Here is a 15,354-nt window from a genome sequence, read left to right as displayed (position 1 = left end):
CTTCTGAAGTCCTAACCATTCTGGACCACATCCAGCCCTCCCAGTCCCGGCTCAGGGCCCGTGGGCGGTTGTGAGCCCCACTCTCTGCATGTCAGCGGTCGTGTCCCCTTCCACCAAGGGGAGCCGGCGGGCACAGAGTTTGGACCAGGCTTGCCGCATCTGTCCTCAGCATCTGTCGTGAGACAGGCTCCGAAAGAAGCAGGAGCTCCTCAGTGCTCACCCTCGGGAACACCGACCTCCAAAACGATGACGACGCATGTATATTTGAAATTCTTAAAGAATCAGAGGGCTTCCCTGGTGGCGCAGTGGTTGAGAATCTGCCTGCCAATGCAGAGGACACGGGTTTGAGCCCTGGTCTGGGAAGATCCCACATGCCGCAGAGCGACTGGGCCCGTGAGCCGCAATTGCTGAGCCTGCGCGTCTGGAGCCTGTGCTCTGCAGCCAGAGAGGCCGCGATAGTGAGAGGCCCGCGCACCGCGATGAAGAGTGGCCCCCACTTGCCGCAACCAGAGAAAGCCCTCGCACAGAAACAGAGACCCAACACAGCCATAAATAAATAAATAAATAAAAATTAAAAAAAAAAAAAAAAAAGAATCAGAGCTACTGCTATTCCTAATCTGTCCTGACATAATTTGGAAATACAAGGAAAGAAGCCAAAAAAGGTTCTTACCTGAAAAAGTAGGTTTCGGCCATGTCGTAATGACCAGGTGTCAGTTTGAGGGGAGGGCAGTCGATGGCCAAAGGCCTCACCATGAACAAGCCCATCGCCAAGGCCACGAAGAGCACGGGCAGCAGCAGGTCGGCAGTGGTGCCCTTCCAGGCCCAACCCGAGTGGCGGAGCCACTTCAGCAGGAGTGCGGCCGTCTGTGCCCAGAGCAGGGGGCTGCCCGCACCGGGGGTGCCAGCAGGCGTGCCGTCTGAGGGGACAGGAAGATATGGCAGGTTAGTGCCCGGGACCCACGTGGCATCCCCGACACACCCCCCGTCATGCAGGTCCCTTCACTGATCCTTGAGCCCAGGAGCACCAGCGGCTCCCACTCTACCCTAAGTAAGGACACACCGGAAAGTTACACGCACGGGGTGTCTCGTGACATTAAACACAAGGACAGATGTCACAGTGGTCCCCACTCCGCTCCTGCTTCTGAAGGGAGGCAGGCAGACGCAAAAGGATGGGGAGAAGGGGCTTGTGTTTATTCTTATGGGTTAAAACAAAGCCTGTGACATGAGCCTGAATTCTCGCACAAGAAGAAAAAAAGCAAGACGTTTCAAGGTCCCCAAGCCACCGAGGAAGGGGTGGGAGGTGACAGAGAGGGCACTTCCTCCCTGAGACCCCCTCTCCTGGTTCTCTTCCTCTGTTCTCACCCCGTGTCTCCCCCCTCGCAGGTTACATCCTGGTCAGGATTCGGGCGGCACCACACCTGCTGACCCCCAGTTCCCTGCTGACCCCCACACCCTGCATCCTCTGCCACGTCTGGGGCATCCCCGGTGAGGAGGAGCTGGGGCAGCCTCACGGGGCAGGGGGTCCCAGCCTCGCCTCAGCAGCGCTGGCCTCCCTTCCTTACGTGGCAAATCTGATAACAGCCCTCCGCGAACAGAGAGGCAAATGGTAAACCCGGAAAGCACAGCACGAACTGGGCATCCTGGCCCGGTCCTCCTGCCAGGCTCCCTCGTAGGGTGGTCATCGGGGCCCACAGACTCTGTGCAGTGAACCTGCCCCCATTCCGACCAAACAGCCTATGAGAGTAGATTCTGCATCCAGCTGAGGAGGCGAAGCTGGGAGCAAACAGAGAGGCCCATGGACTGCAGCCTCCAGCCAGGCACGTCTAAAGGACGACGCGGCTGAACCTCGGCCAGGCCCATGGACCCCCCACTGATTCCTCCTAGAGTATCACACAAGAAAAGCAGCCTCTGAAAGAACAGATGTGGGAGCTCTCTGGCGGTCCAGTGGTTAGGACTCTGCACTTTCACCGCCGCGGCCCAGGTTCAATCCCTGGTCGGGGAACTGAGATCCCACCAGCCATGCAGCGTGGCCAAAAAAAAAAAAAAAAAAGAAACAAAGAACAGCTATGCTAAATTGACTGTACTGCTTACAAATATCAAACTGAAATACAGTTAATAAAAGAGCAGTGAATAAGCTTAAAGTCCCGGAAGAAAACACTTTTAAAGAAACTACCGTCTTGAAAGATAAACGACTGATAATAGCACTGAGAGCAGAGCTGCAGAGGCACAGCTGGAGAAGAAAATGCATATCTGAAAGACCCCCCTCATCTGTAGATCCTCCCTGAGAGCAGTGTGTGCAGGCTCTGGCTCTTTGGTTTCTGTCCTCAAAAAAGGTGTAACACAGGGATTGAGATAAAAATGTAAACAACCCAACACGATGTAAAGTAGTGTAATGAGGTGGGCAGTGCCTCAAAGATTGGAATCAAAGACGCAGTCTTGGGAGGTTTAGGGGGAAAGTGGGGACATTTAGGCAGAATCCTTAAGACCCACCAGGAGATGTCTGAAGGCAGTCAAGAAAATCTGGATGTTTAAAGACCAGCACATGAGCTATTAACCAGCATGGCATATTCGGCGAATAACCGTGTGAAGCGCTGAGTACGTGTGGCAGGTGGCAGAAGGTGAAGCCCTTTACCAGACGCTTTGAAGATTAGGGATGACAGCCTTTACTGCACTGAAGGTCACATGATGAGATGCACATTATGATACAAAGTAACATTTTATTGTAAAACAAGCAGCACTCTCTAATGAGGCTGGGCTTGTGGTGAAAATAGTGGTTAATACTTCCGACTACATGTCAGATTCACCTGGGTACCTTTTTTAAAATGCTGATTTCCAGGTCCCACCTCAGACAGAATCAGATCTTCACAGACTCAGAGATTAAAATCTGCTTTAAAAAAAAAAAAAGAAAGAAAACGAAAACTTCCTGGGAGATTCTGACGCTCAGCTGGGTTAAAGAATTGCTGATTTAATGCACAACTAATGATGATTCATATATAACTCTCATAAAGCAGTTATTAAATCAGCAGATAGAGAGACTCGAGTGCTAGAAAAGGTATATTAAGCTAAATTTGATCCTTCATCGTATAAACATAGACACGAATACCAAATACCCCCTTCCTGATCATTTTAGGACATTCTAATGTGGGATAATACTGACGCATGGCATTACGTATGCAGACCTAGTAGGGTAATTACGTGAATTATCTAACTCAAGTAGAAATAACTGAGATGTTGCTGGTTGCCAAACCCCTAGGTTCCAAAATGACTGCTGAGATGATTGCTTACTGTCCCCACGGCCTCTGGCTCAGGAGCTGTTTCTCCACCAAGACAGACGCCTCACCATTTCCATTCAAGAGGACCTGAAAGCCACCGGTGGGCCTGGGGGCTTGTGCCTCCACCACACCTCTGGTCACTGCCCACCGGAAGCCACACCCCTCGGGTCAGCCTCCTTCGACTGCACATCTGGCCACCGCAGCTGCTGCCACGCTGTGTGCCTTCTCACATACGTGCACCGCAGGCCATGACTGCAAACCCCTGTTCAAGTCACAGAAGGTTTTGTCTGCACAGCAGGTGCTACAAAATGGAAAGAGCACGTGATCATCTGGGTGGTGGATTTGCCTGGTGATGGAGGAGCGGGGCCCGGGTCAGACAATGGCCCTGTGCCCTCTGGCCGTGCTCCAGAGGGGACCACCACAAGTGTCACTGTGGCGTGGGGACGGCTCCATCTTTCAATCCACGTAAACCGGGATTTGAATCCAGTCTCAGCCACCAACATGCTGTGTGACTTCTGGAAGCTTACCTAACCTCTCTGGATACCATTTCCCCCAGTTGTAAAATAGAAACTTGTAGTATTTTCCCTTGAGGTAATGAGGATTATTATTACCACACTTATGAAACTACCAGTCCTAGTAAATGCTCATCAGACAGCCTCAGTAAGTCCGTGGGGAAAGGTGTTTCTTATATTAAGAAAAACAAGTTTTCCCCACCTTCCCATATATGTTAATTAGACACAATTGGAAAAATGAAGAGCTAAGATAGTTGATGTCATGAATCCAACCACCAATCAAATATTCACAGCTAAACTCATGAAAGTATTCATATGAATAATTTAACAGACAAAACTGAAATACTGGACCAAATTGTTATGAATTGTCTCATTTGACTTATGAGTGCAATTATATTCAAGGACTACAGTTACATCCATAATTATTCACTCCCATTTACACTGACCATCAAATTGCTTAGGGAAGATGTCCAAAGACTTTTTTTTTTGGTCAGGTGGCTTCAATTGTTAAAGGATTACTTAAAGACTCAGCATCCACACCAGAATGCAATCTCCGCATTGCCAAGTTCATCCAAATATTCGTGAAGATTTTAAAACAAAGCATTACAAATGTAATGCCTTCAAGTCAATTTTTGAAAAATGAATACTCCAAAAGAAAACTGGGCAAACAGCATGCCTGAATATGCAGTTCCTTTAAAAAAAAAAATTACAAAATAACTAATATATGTTTATTGCAAAATCAGATATTTTCATGTAAGAAAATTCATCTGGAAAATAAATTTTCAGATTATCAATATGGTAAGGATTAAAAACAATGTTCATCCCTACTATTACTGAGTGTTTTAGGAAATGGGCCTTCTTAACAGTGCTGCTGGGAGAACAGACCTGTTCAGTCTTTCTGGGGGAAGCAAGTATGAACCACCTTTGATCAGCTTAATTCCAATCCAAGAGCTGTATTAGTCAAAAAGCAATAGAAATTCATCAAATATAGCAAACAAGGTGGTGTGTTACATCTTAGAGAAAATAGCAGCAAGAAGTTGTCTGACACAGGGGGGATTAATTGAACAATTTAAAATACAACCACTCGGGCTTCCCTGGTGGCGCGGTGGTTGAGAGCCTGCCTGCCAATGCAGGGGACACGGGTTCGAGCCCTGGTCTGGGAAGATCCCACATGCCGCAGAGCAACTGGGCCCATGAACCACAATTACTGAGCCTGCGCGTCTGGAGCCTGTGCTCCGCAACAAGAGAGGCCGCGATAGTAACGAAGACCCAACACAGCCATAAATAAATAAAAATAAATAAATTTAAAATACAACCACTCAATGGAGAAAAATGTGTTACAAAATAATACACATAGAATGAATATAATTTACTAACAATACTAATATTAAACTAGAAAAATTATTACTGTTTTGGTGTATATACTTTAGTGAAAAGTTGTTGTCTTTTATGAAATAATTTCTACACTCTATACACTATTTGAATTTGACCAAGTGATTTTTTAGATTCAAAAAGTTAAAGTGAGACTTCCCTGGTGGCGGAGTGGATAAGACTCCGTGCTCCCAATGCAGGGGGCCTGGCTTCCATCCCTGGTCAGGGAACTAGATCCCACATGCATGCTGCAACTAAGAGTTCACATGCCACAACTAAGGAGTCCACGAGCCACAACTAAGGAGCCCACCTGCCACAACTAGGACCCAGTGCAAGTAAATAAATAAATAAATATATTTTTAAAAAAGTCAAAGTACTATATACATTTTCAACTTACTTATTAAAGATTTCTATTTATTTATGTGCTACTTTTTCTTCTTCACAGTTTTCTGGTTTTTTGAACAATGAATATTTATGCATCTTGTAATCAATAATTATTCTGTAAAGACTGTATACTTATTTGGGAGATGCACGATTTTATGAAACAGAAATAGTATTTTTCTTTGTTCACTGAGTTAAGAGAATTTTAGAGTTGAAGTGGATCTTTAAAATAATGTAATTCAAACCTTTCACTTATTTATAAATACACCCAGTTCAGGAGAAATTGTGAAGTGAGTTAATTTGGGAGAACAAAGCACAGTATTTATTATGTGTAAGTGCTATGCTAGTTCCTTAGGTTTTCTCTTTGAATAAAGTTCTCAGAGCTTTTAGTCTTCTAATAGAGTCAAACGTAACGAAACATGACAATTAACCATGATCAACACAGTGTACTGTATTTAACAGTGGGTCAGACTTCTCCAAGGGGCTGCCACTGCCAGGAATTCAAGGAGTAAAAGGTGTTCTCTGACAGGTAGGGAGGGTGCCCGGCGTGGGGAGGATCTCCTTGGAGTAGACACAGATTCTGAGACAGAAACACGGTACATCAGGTATTAGGGATATGGCCGGCCCTCTGTATCTGCCTCAGAAAATATTCAAGAAAAAAAAAATACTCCAGAAATTTCCAAAAAGCAACACTTGGATTTGTCACACACTGGTAACTATTTACTGAGTGTATATATTGTATCAGGTATTATAACTAATCTAGAGATGATTTAAAACATACAGGAGGATGTGTGTAGGTTATATGCAAAGAGTACACCATTTTATATAAGGAACTTGAGCATCCAGGGATTTTGGTATTCACAGGGGTCCTGGAACCAATCCCCCCTAGGATGCTGAGGGATGACTACATTTTCTGCTGTGCCCCAGTCATGACCTGGGACTTCAAAATCATTAGCAGACAGGAAAAGGCTTAAATGATTTCATCTGTTCTCACCAATCCAGAAAACAGAATCATCAAGCTGTATGGAAAACTAACAGTGCTGGATGGCTCCTGGGGGTTAGGCTTTTAATCAAACAGGTAAACACCTGCAGATGGGCATTAATGTTGAAAATGTGTCCCAGCACCAGGACTCGGGAATTCCACCCTCACGTGGACACACTGACGTCTGTACAGGCAGTGTGCCACCAGTGACCCCATTCAGAACACAAAAGGCTTAGGTGGGGTGGTCCCCAATCTTTGTCTTGGTAAAGACTATAATTGTGTGACATTTATGCAAATTATGACTGAATTATGAATTATAATTCATACCATTTAAAGAAGAAAAACTAACAAAATCAAATATCCTCCTATTAAGAAAGGAAGGAAGGGGGGGACACGGGAGGGAAGGAGAGGAAAAGAGAAAAAAGAGAATATCAAAAAAGATGGGAAAAAAGTGAAAGGAAAAATTTTGTGACACATTGGTATGCTTATTAATATGACATAAAACCCAAAATACAATTATTTCTTAAATATTAAACATGATAATATAAAAATATACAAAATTTAAAACCATGTTAGATTACTGTAAACTTGCTTTTGGAAAGCAAAAAGAGTATTATGTTTAATTCTTTAAAAAGCTAACAAGTAGATTCTATGTTTATCTAAATTGTTTTAATAATAATCTCACAGCTCTATATTACCCAAGTTTTCTGATGCTTTACCTGTTTTCTTGTAACAACCATACTATTTTCTTGTACATGATTTTTCTTAAAAAAAGAAAAAAATAGGTGATAGAGTAATTTTCTACATGAAAAGCCACTGAAGGTTCCAATTGCTATACAGGTATATATCCTTGATCTGATTCTTTGAAAAACACTATGATTGTTGAAAAGATGCTCAACATCACTAATTATTAGAGAAATGCATATCAAAACTACAATGAGATATCACCTCACACCGGTCAGATTGGCCATCATCAAAAAATCTACAAATAAAAAATGCTGGAGAGGGTGTGGAGAAAAGGGAACCCTCTTGCACTGTTGGTGGGAATGTAAATTGATACAGCCACTCTGGAGAACAGTATGGAGGTTCCCTAAAAATCTAAAAATAGAACTACCATATGACCCAGCAATCCCACTACTGGGCATATATCCAGACAAAACCATTCGAAAGGATACATGTACCCCGATGTTCACTGCAGCATTATTTACAATAGCCAGGACATGGAAGCAACCTAAATGTCCATCAACGAAGGAGTGGATAAAGAGGATGTGGCACATATACGCAATGGAATACTACTCAGCCATAAAAAAGAATGAAATAATACCATTTTCAGCAACATGGATGGACCTAGAGATGATCATACTAAGTGAAGTAAGTCAGACAGAGAAAGACAAATATCATACAATATAACTTATATGTGGAATCTAAAATATGACACAAATGAACTTATCTATGAAACAGAAACAGACTCAGAGACATAGAGAACAGACTTGTGGTTACCAAGGGGGAGGGGGGGTGGGGGAGAGAAGGACTGGGAGCTTGGGGTTAGCAGATGCAAACTAGTATATACAAGATGGACAAACAACAAGGTCTTACTGTATAGCACAGAGAACTATATTCAATATCCTGTGATAAACCACAATGGAAAATAATATGAAAAAGAATGTATGTATATGTATAACTGAATCACTTTGCTGTACAAAACTTACACTTTGCTTACAAAACACTATAAATCAACTATACTTCAATAAAAATTTTTTTAAAAAGCATTATGACCGTGATACGCAAAGTGTTAAAAGAATCAAATTAAGATTTCACTTTGGAATAGGGTCATCCCTTACACCTAGCCACGTTTTTTGAATAATTTAAAGGTTGCTGAAACCCCTTTGTTTAAACCTGCCTTGAAAAGATAGTGACTTGACGTTCAGACAACCAGGGTACAGCTTGGCTCTGCCACCAACTACATACATCTGCTGGGCTGGTCGCAAGCTCAGAATTTGGGTTTTGTCTTAAATGCACCAAAGACAGGTCCTCCTGAAGCTTCTCAGCGGCCTCACACCTGGGTTTTCAAACCTGAGCTCCCTCCAAAGTTCTAATGGACGGTTAGGAGAAGGACCCGGGGACACTTCCTGCTGCACCCCCATCACGACCTCAGCCTTGGCCCTCAGCCTTGGTTCTGCTCTGCGTGGGTCAGATGGATGAGGGACGGATGGACGCTGACCAAATGCTGTACCCACCACCCCTGTCTGTTTCTCACCTCACTGAGCTGAGACTCTCCCCCAACCCCACCCCAAGGCCATTCTTCCTACTTGGGGAACACCCCCTGTGCATTTCCCCAGGCCCCCCACCCCCGACGTCCTCTCTCAGCTGTGACAGTCATGCCTGGTGGGCCTCATGCAAAGCCGTCTTCAAGCCACCAGTGGTGGGTCCATCTCAATCTGATTTCAATCAGTGTAAACAAGAATGCTGAAGTGGGTGATGAGGCTAAGAGATGAGTTCGTGGTTTTAAGAGAGGCAAAGAGAGCTGCTCAGACACCCCACGGCATCTCATGCCATCAGGGAGGAGGGAACGGAGGTACCGGTTCAGGATGCCCGGCTCAACGCCCCTCCGCTCCGGCCAGGAGGTGAGTGTGGAGGAGGGTGCCCTTGAGGGTATGTCTGTCTTCAGCTTCCTGAAGACCGACAGGCCCACAAAGCTTTCCCCAAGTTGTCCTGTCGTTAAATTTGAGGCAGCGACTACCCTAAGAGAAGTAAAACACATTCTTTGTCAAATATTTCACGAGAAGATGCGATTCCAGTTCAGGAAGTGAGGATTGTAACTATTCATCACCAACCTTTGGCACCTTCTCTGGCAGGTCTGATCTGCACGCTGGAGAGAACTCCGTCTGCACACACTTTCCCCGCTTCCCAAGGCCCCAGCGGAAGCTGCTGCTTTCTGGCACCTGCCACCAGCATTAACCCGCCCAAGTCTATTTCAATTCCATTTTCATTCTGGTAGACGGTTTTCTGCAAAGCACCCACCGCCAGTTCTCTGCTGATTTTAGCGAACGCGGCACACAAACTTTCTTTGGCGGGTATGACTGGCAGCAGACACGTCTCCTCTCCACCTCGCCTGCATGTGTTTGAAGTCTGAGGAAATGTGGAGAAAGAAGAAAAGACAGCTCTGCATCTAACGCCACAGCCAAGCCTAGGAGACACACAGAATCTGGAACAGCTCTTTGAAGAGGCAGAGAATGATGGCCTCCCAGGTAGGATGGGCTGTGCAAACAGGATGGTCTCAGGAAGCAAACGAGAGGCTGCAGGTCCTCCAGATTAATCGCTGCCAAAATCACTTCCCATCATCACAGGAAGGAACAATTAAGAATAAAATACAGACCCAGCTCGGTGCTCTGTGATGACTTAGAGGGCTGAGACGGTGCGGGGAATGGGAGGGAGGTCCAAGAAGGAGGGGACATATGTACACATGTGGCTGATTCACTTTGCTGTAGAGCAGAAACCAACACAACATCGTAAAGCAACTATACTCCAATTTAATAAAAGAATAATAATAAAAAACAAACAAACAAAAAGTTCTGAAACTGCATTATGGTGATGGCTGCACAACTCAGTACATTTACTAAATAGTAATGAATTATCTATTTAAAATCAGTTAATTTTACAGTATGTAAATTATACTTGAATAAAGTTGTTTAAAAAAAAGAATGAAATACAGAGGATTAAATTGAGGGAGAAAAAAGAAGTTTAGGTAAAGTGATGCTGACAGACATAGAGTTATAAGGATTTCAATGCAATCTCAGATCTCACAGGGCAGGGGAGGGGTGGAAATACGGCTTCTTAGAAAGAAGGCACAGCAGAGTCTTACAGGCGGAAAACAACGGTTTCCCAGATTCACTCTCCATTAGATGGATTTGTGAAGTTTCACATCAAATTTGAGCTTAAAGAGATTCTTATAGGGTGTTTTTCATAGCAGTGACCACAGACCACCTAAATCAAAGGAAACTGGGGTGCTTGCTTAAAAATGTAAATGTCTAAGTCTTTGGAATCAAACTTTGTGGAAACTGGGCCTAAGAAACTGCCAATTTAATAAACATCAGGTTATCTTGTTTTATATATATATATATATATAGAGAGAGAGAGAGAGAGAGAGAGAGAGAGAGAGAGAGAGTAGCCATCCTAACACACGTGAGGTGTTGCCCATCATGGTTTTGAATTCCGTGTCCCTGATACTAGTGATGTTGAGCATCTTTTCATGTAACTGTTGGCCATCTGTACGTCTTCTTTGGAAATATGTCTGTTCAGGTCCTTTGCCCATTTTTAAATCAGGTTATTTGTTTCTTTGTTACTGAGTTGTAGGAGTGCCTTATACATTTTGGATATTAACCCCCTATCAGATATATGGTTTGCAGATATTTTCTTTCATTCTGTAGGTTGCCTTTTCATTCTGTTGTTTCCTTTGCTGTGCAGAAACTTTTGGCAAGAATACGGGAAAGTTAGAAGCCTTGTATACTCATATATATATATATATATATATATGTATGTATATGTATATATAATGGAATATTATTTAGCAATAAAAAAGGAGGGAAATCCTATCACGTGTGACAACATGGGTGAAGTTGGAGGACATTACACTAAGTGAAATAAGCTGGACCCAGAAGGATAAATACTTTTGATTCCACTTATATGAGGAGTAAACTAGTCAAACTCATAGGAACAGAGCATAGAATTGTGGTTGCCAAGGTGTGGGAGGGGATAGGGGATTTGTCCTTCAACGGGTATAAAGTTTCAGTTAAGCAGGATGATTGATTAGATTCCAGAGCTGTGCAGGCAACACTGTGCCCAGAGCCAACTTAAAGTGTTTACTGAGAAGGCAGCTCTCACGTCATGTGTTCTTAGCACACATAAAAAAAAAGAGGGAGATGCACGAGAACATTTTTGGATTTGTGAATATGTTTACTACCTTGATTGCAGTGATGCTGTCACAAACTCATCAAACTGTATACATTAAGTATATGGAGCTTTTTTATATCAATTATACAATAAAGTTAAAAAAAAAAAAGCACCCAGGGGACTTCCCTGATGGTCCAGTGGTTGAGACTCCACACTTCCAATTCATGGGGCACGGGTTCAATCCCTGGTCGGGGAACTAGATCCCACACACACACACAAAAGCATCTGGGTGATTTTTTAAAATTCTTTTAAAAAGCTCTCTTCTCTTAAAACTATATCCTGAACACAGCAGCTGGGGCTGTGACACATCAGTGAGCTGTCTGTCCCAGGACCTGCTCCTCCAAAGACCAGACATGCATAGGGATGCACGGGTACCAGAAGGCTGGGGTGGCCCAAGTGAGGCCGGATGGTCACCACCTGCCTCCAGTGCAGGGCCATGGGTTCACCGAAGTACCGTCTGGTCAGTTAGGCAAGAAACGTGTTCAACGTCTATGATGCAAGGGGGTTGCGTGAGGTGCTTGGGATACAGCAGTAAGTAGGACAGCCCCGGGCCCATCCCCTGGGGCTGGCAGTTGTGTCGGGGAAAAGAAGCACAGTTCAGTGCAACCTGTTCCAGGTGCTGCAAGGGTAAGAGGGTCCCCTGAGCACCCAGAACAGGGGTGCGGCCTGGTCTGTGCAACTGGAGAAGACTTCTCTGAAAAGGGAACAATTCAACCACACACGGAAGAACAACGAGGGATTCTCTCCAAGACACGGGGAGGGGAGGGGTCTCGGGGGCAGCAGAGGAGCTGTGGCGCAGGTCCCGGGGGCCAGACGGGGCCCCATCGGCTCGAGAATGGACAGGATCCAGCTGGGCCACAATGCAGGCACTGCGAAGCAGGCCCCGGCCCCGGGTCCTCTGGGTCTGGGCCTGGGGGCAGAATTTGGTGCCGAAAAACGGAAAACTTTAAGTGAGGAGCTTGTAATCAAATACTTAGACGCTGCTGGCTACAGTGGAGGGTGGATGGGGGGGATCTGGGGTGAGCAGAGGGGGTGACGTGTAAACCAGGTGGAGCGAGATGATGCTCTCTGAGGGGGAGAAAGGTGCCGGGGGAAATCGAGAGCTGGGCTTGACCACACGCAGACACAGGGCCCTGGGAGGCTCCTGGCTGGAGCTGCAAGCAGGCGGTCACAGCCCCGGGGGCAGCCAGAGCTGCCCCGAGAGCCACGGGGACCAGCAGCAGAGGCGAAACCGCTGCGGGCAGAGCGTGGAGCGTGGAGCCTGGGCTTCTGGGGCGCTGTCACCTGGAGGCCGAGGACATGTGGCGTCACTGAGTCCCAGGAAAGGGAGTTTCATGCACAAAGCGGGGGCTGACCACCACTTACAGGTCAGGAGTGATGCCTTCAAAGGGAGCGGCACAGGGGCCCCCGGGGAATGAGAACAAGCTCCAGGTGAGGGGCAGGGGAGCAGGACACAGAGAGTGGCCCAGACGTGTGAGGAGGGGGCCTGGCTGTGACCCAGGAGACAGGCAGGTCTCTGGACGGGAGGCACTTTGGAGGGAAGTTCCTGTTTGTCTTGTGCCACTTTTTTCCTCAAAGGAAGCGCCATGAGCACATGTAAGTCCGGATGGTAAAGACCCAGGAGACGGGAGAGACTGAAAACACAGAGGAAAGGACTCTGCCGAGAAGGTGGGCAGGGACTCGTCGTGGGCTGAGGAACCGTGCTCACCTGGACAGGCGGACAAGGAGAGGGACGCAGAGGACGGGTACAGGAGGTTTGTGCGGGCAGAGGTCAGTGGTCTCTGTGGTGCAGGAAGGGGGCTCCTCTGATGCACAGAGCCGTGAGGAGGGTCAGCTTCCCAGCAACCAGGAGAGTTTGAGCCCCCGGGAGACAGGGCTGGACGGCTGAGAGCTCGTCCTGAGAATCTCCACCGCCTGGCACCACTGGATGAACCTCCAGGAGGAAGGTGAGAACCATGCAAATGACTGAAGAGAACTCAGCCTGGTCAAACTGTGAAAGCCACACGCGCTGACCCTTGCAGGGATGTGACCGCTCAGGACAGCAGAGAGGCCTGTGGCCAAGGGGACGCTCACCCGCCCTGGGGTCAGCAGGTTCCAGGTGGGAGGCGCAAGGCTGGAGCCGAGTGACCCTGGGAGCCCCACCCTCACCTTTGCAAAAAAATTAATGATCCGAAGAGACTGAAATGGCAGACGTTGCACGTGGAAGGGCATTTCCTGCTGGACCCACTGAGGGTGGGCAGGCAGACACATGGGATGACTGTAAACCTCAGCCTCCTCGCCCAGACACGGAGACAGGAGAGCTGTGAGCACTCAGAGAGAACACGCACACAACACGTGGGTTGCAGTGTCTGATGCCCTCTGGGTGCCTCCACACAGGGGCAGCTGCCATTCCTGCCTCACCACACAGGACACAGGACGGACGTGCAGCTCCAGGGCTCCGTCTTCACCACTCATTTCTGTGGAGCCACTAGGGCCCCTGTGGTTAAAAATTTATTATTCTATATTTTATTTTGCCTTTACCAATCTCTCAGAGAAGCAAGGATTGTGTTACTGGCGAGCTGGCCGTGGGAGACTGTTTCTGAAGACATGGGCATGTGTAGAGAGAAGGTCCTGTGGGTGAGGGCCCCCTGGAATAGGAATCCATGACAAATAGTAGTTTCTAGGGTATCCGTAGGAGGAGGAAGTGTTCTGTAAATCGTTATTCCAGAAGTCACATTTCCCTACTGTGGATCTCACAAACAAACAAACAAAGCAAAGTAACTAAAGCGTTTTACCCAGAAGACATTAAAACACACGGTCTCCAAAATCCTGATCTAGAATTTTGATAAAATTACTTCCAGGAAGCAGTATAACTTTTACTTAGGTACAGACCTCATGCAGAGCTGTACGGGAGGATTTTGTAGATATATAATAAAATTGGTAAATGTAGGCAATCTCGTACCAAATTTGTTTTAATGCATCCTGGACTCATTCTTTTCTTAGTAATGAAACACTTAAATAGATTTTTAAATGATGTATTTTCCAGTTCCATAACTTGTAATGTCAATGATACATTACATTTTTATATCATATTTTACAATGGTAATGGAAAACACTACAATTTTTCTTTCCTCGGGGTTCTTTCTTAAATTTAAAATACTACTCTTTTTCAAGTAACATTAGCTTTTTTGCATACGTTCTACTTCTAACATATTTACATGGATTTTCATAATGTTCCCCAAATTCAGAACATGAAATTATCATTTTTCAAAACAGATGTATGACTAAAATGAGGAGGATATTTGGAGGCAATACATTTTCAATGTAAATTATCCTAAGTTCTCAATGATGACAAAATGTCTATAAGAGCATAATCATATTTTCCTTACATTTGTTTGTACATACGAAAGTCATTAACTAATGTAACATAAAAAATGAATGCTCAGAAATTAAACCTTTAGGCAAAATTCTAGTAATGAAAAGAGAAAATAATGCCTATGCCTAGTTAAAATTAAAATTTTATATAAAACAGAGATGAATTTTGATATATACAGTGGAATATTACTACACAGAAATTACACAAGCCATAACATGGATGAATCTCAGAGACAAAACATACAGGGAAAAAAACACGTAATTTTGTGCATATTGTATGATTCCATTTATATGAAGTTCAAATAAGATACAACCATTGTAAATATATGTGCACCCAACATAGGAACACCTCAATAAATAAGGCAAATACTAACAGCCATAAAAGGAGAAATAGACAGTAACACAAGAGCAGTGGGAGACTTTAACACCACACTTTCATCAGTGGACAGATATCCAGACAGAAAATCAAAAAGAAAACACAGGCTTTAAATGACACACTAGACCACACGGACTTAATTGATATGTATAGGGC

The 15,354-nt window shown here is 45.2% G+C and overlaps 1 protein-coding gene across 1 annotated transcript in view; it reads right to left on the bottom strand.

Annotated features, from left to right (window-relative positions):
* Window positions 1-15,354, bottom strand: part of ABCA13 (ATP binding cassette subfamily A member 13) — a gene marked incomplete at its 5' end in the record, with an annotated part of 329,842 nt that overhangs the window by 121,616 nt on the left and 192,872 nt on the right. Inside the window, 1 exon segment of the mRNA XM_082473913.1 lies at window positions 671-917. Coding sequence (XP_082330039.1) covers window positions 671-917 — 247 coding nt within the window.

The sequence above is a fragment of the Balaenoptera physalus genome (assembly GCF_965194825.1).
Source record: "Balaenoptera physalus genome assembly, chromosome: 8".
Lineage (NCBI taxonomy): Eukaryota > Metazoa > Chordata > Mammalia > Artiodactyla > Balaenopteridae > Balaenoptera > Balaenoptera physalus.
Note: the sequence above shows the minus strand (reverse complement) of the source record. Positions and strands in the feature narration are given on the sequence as shown.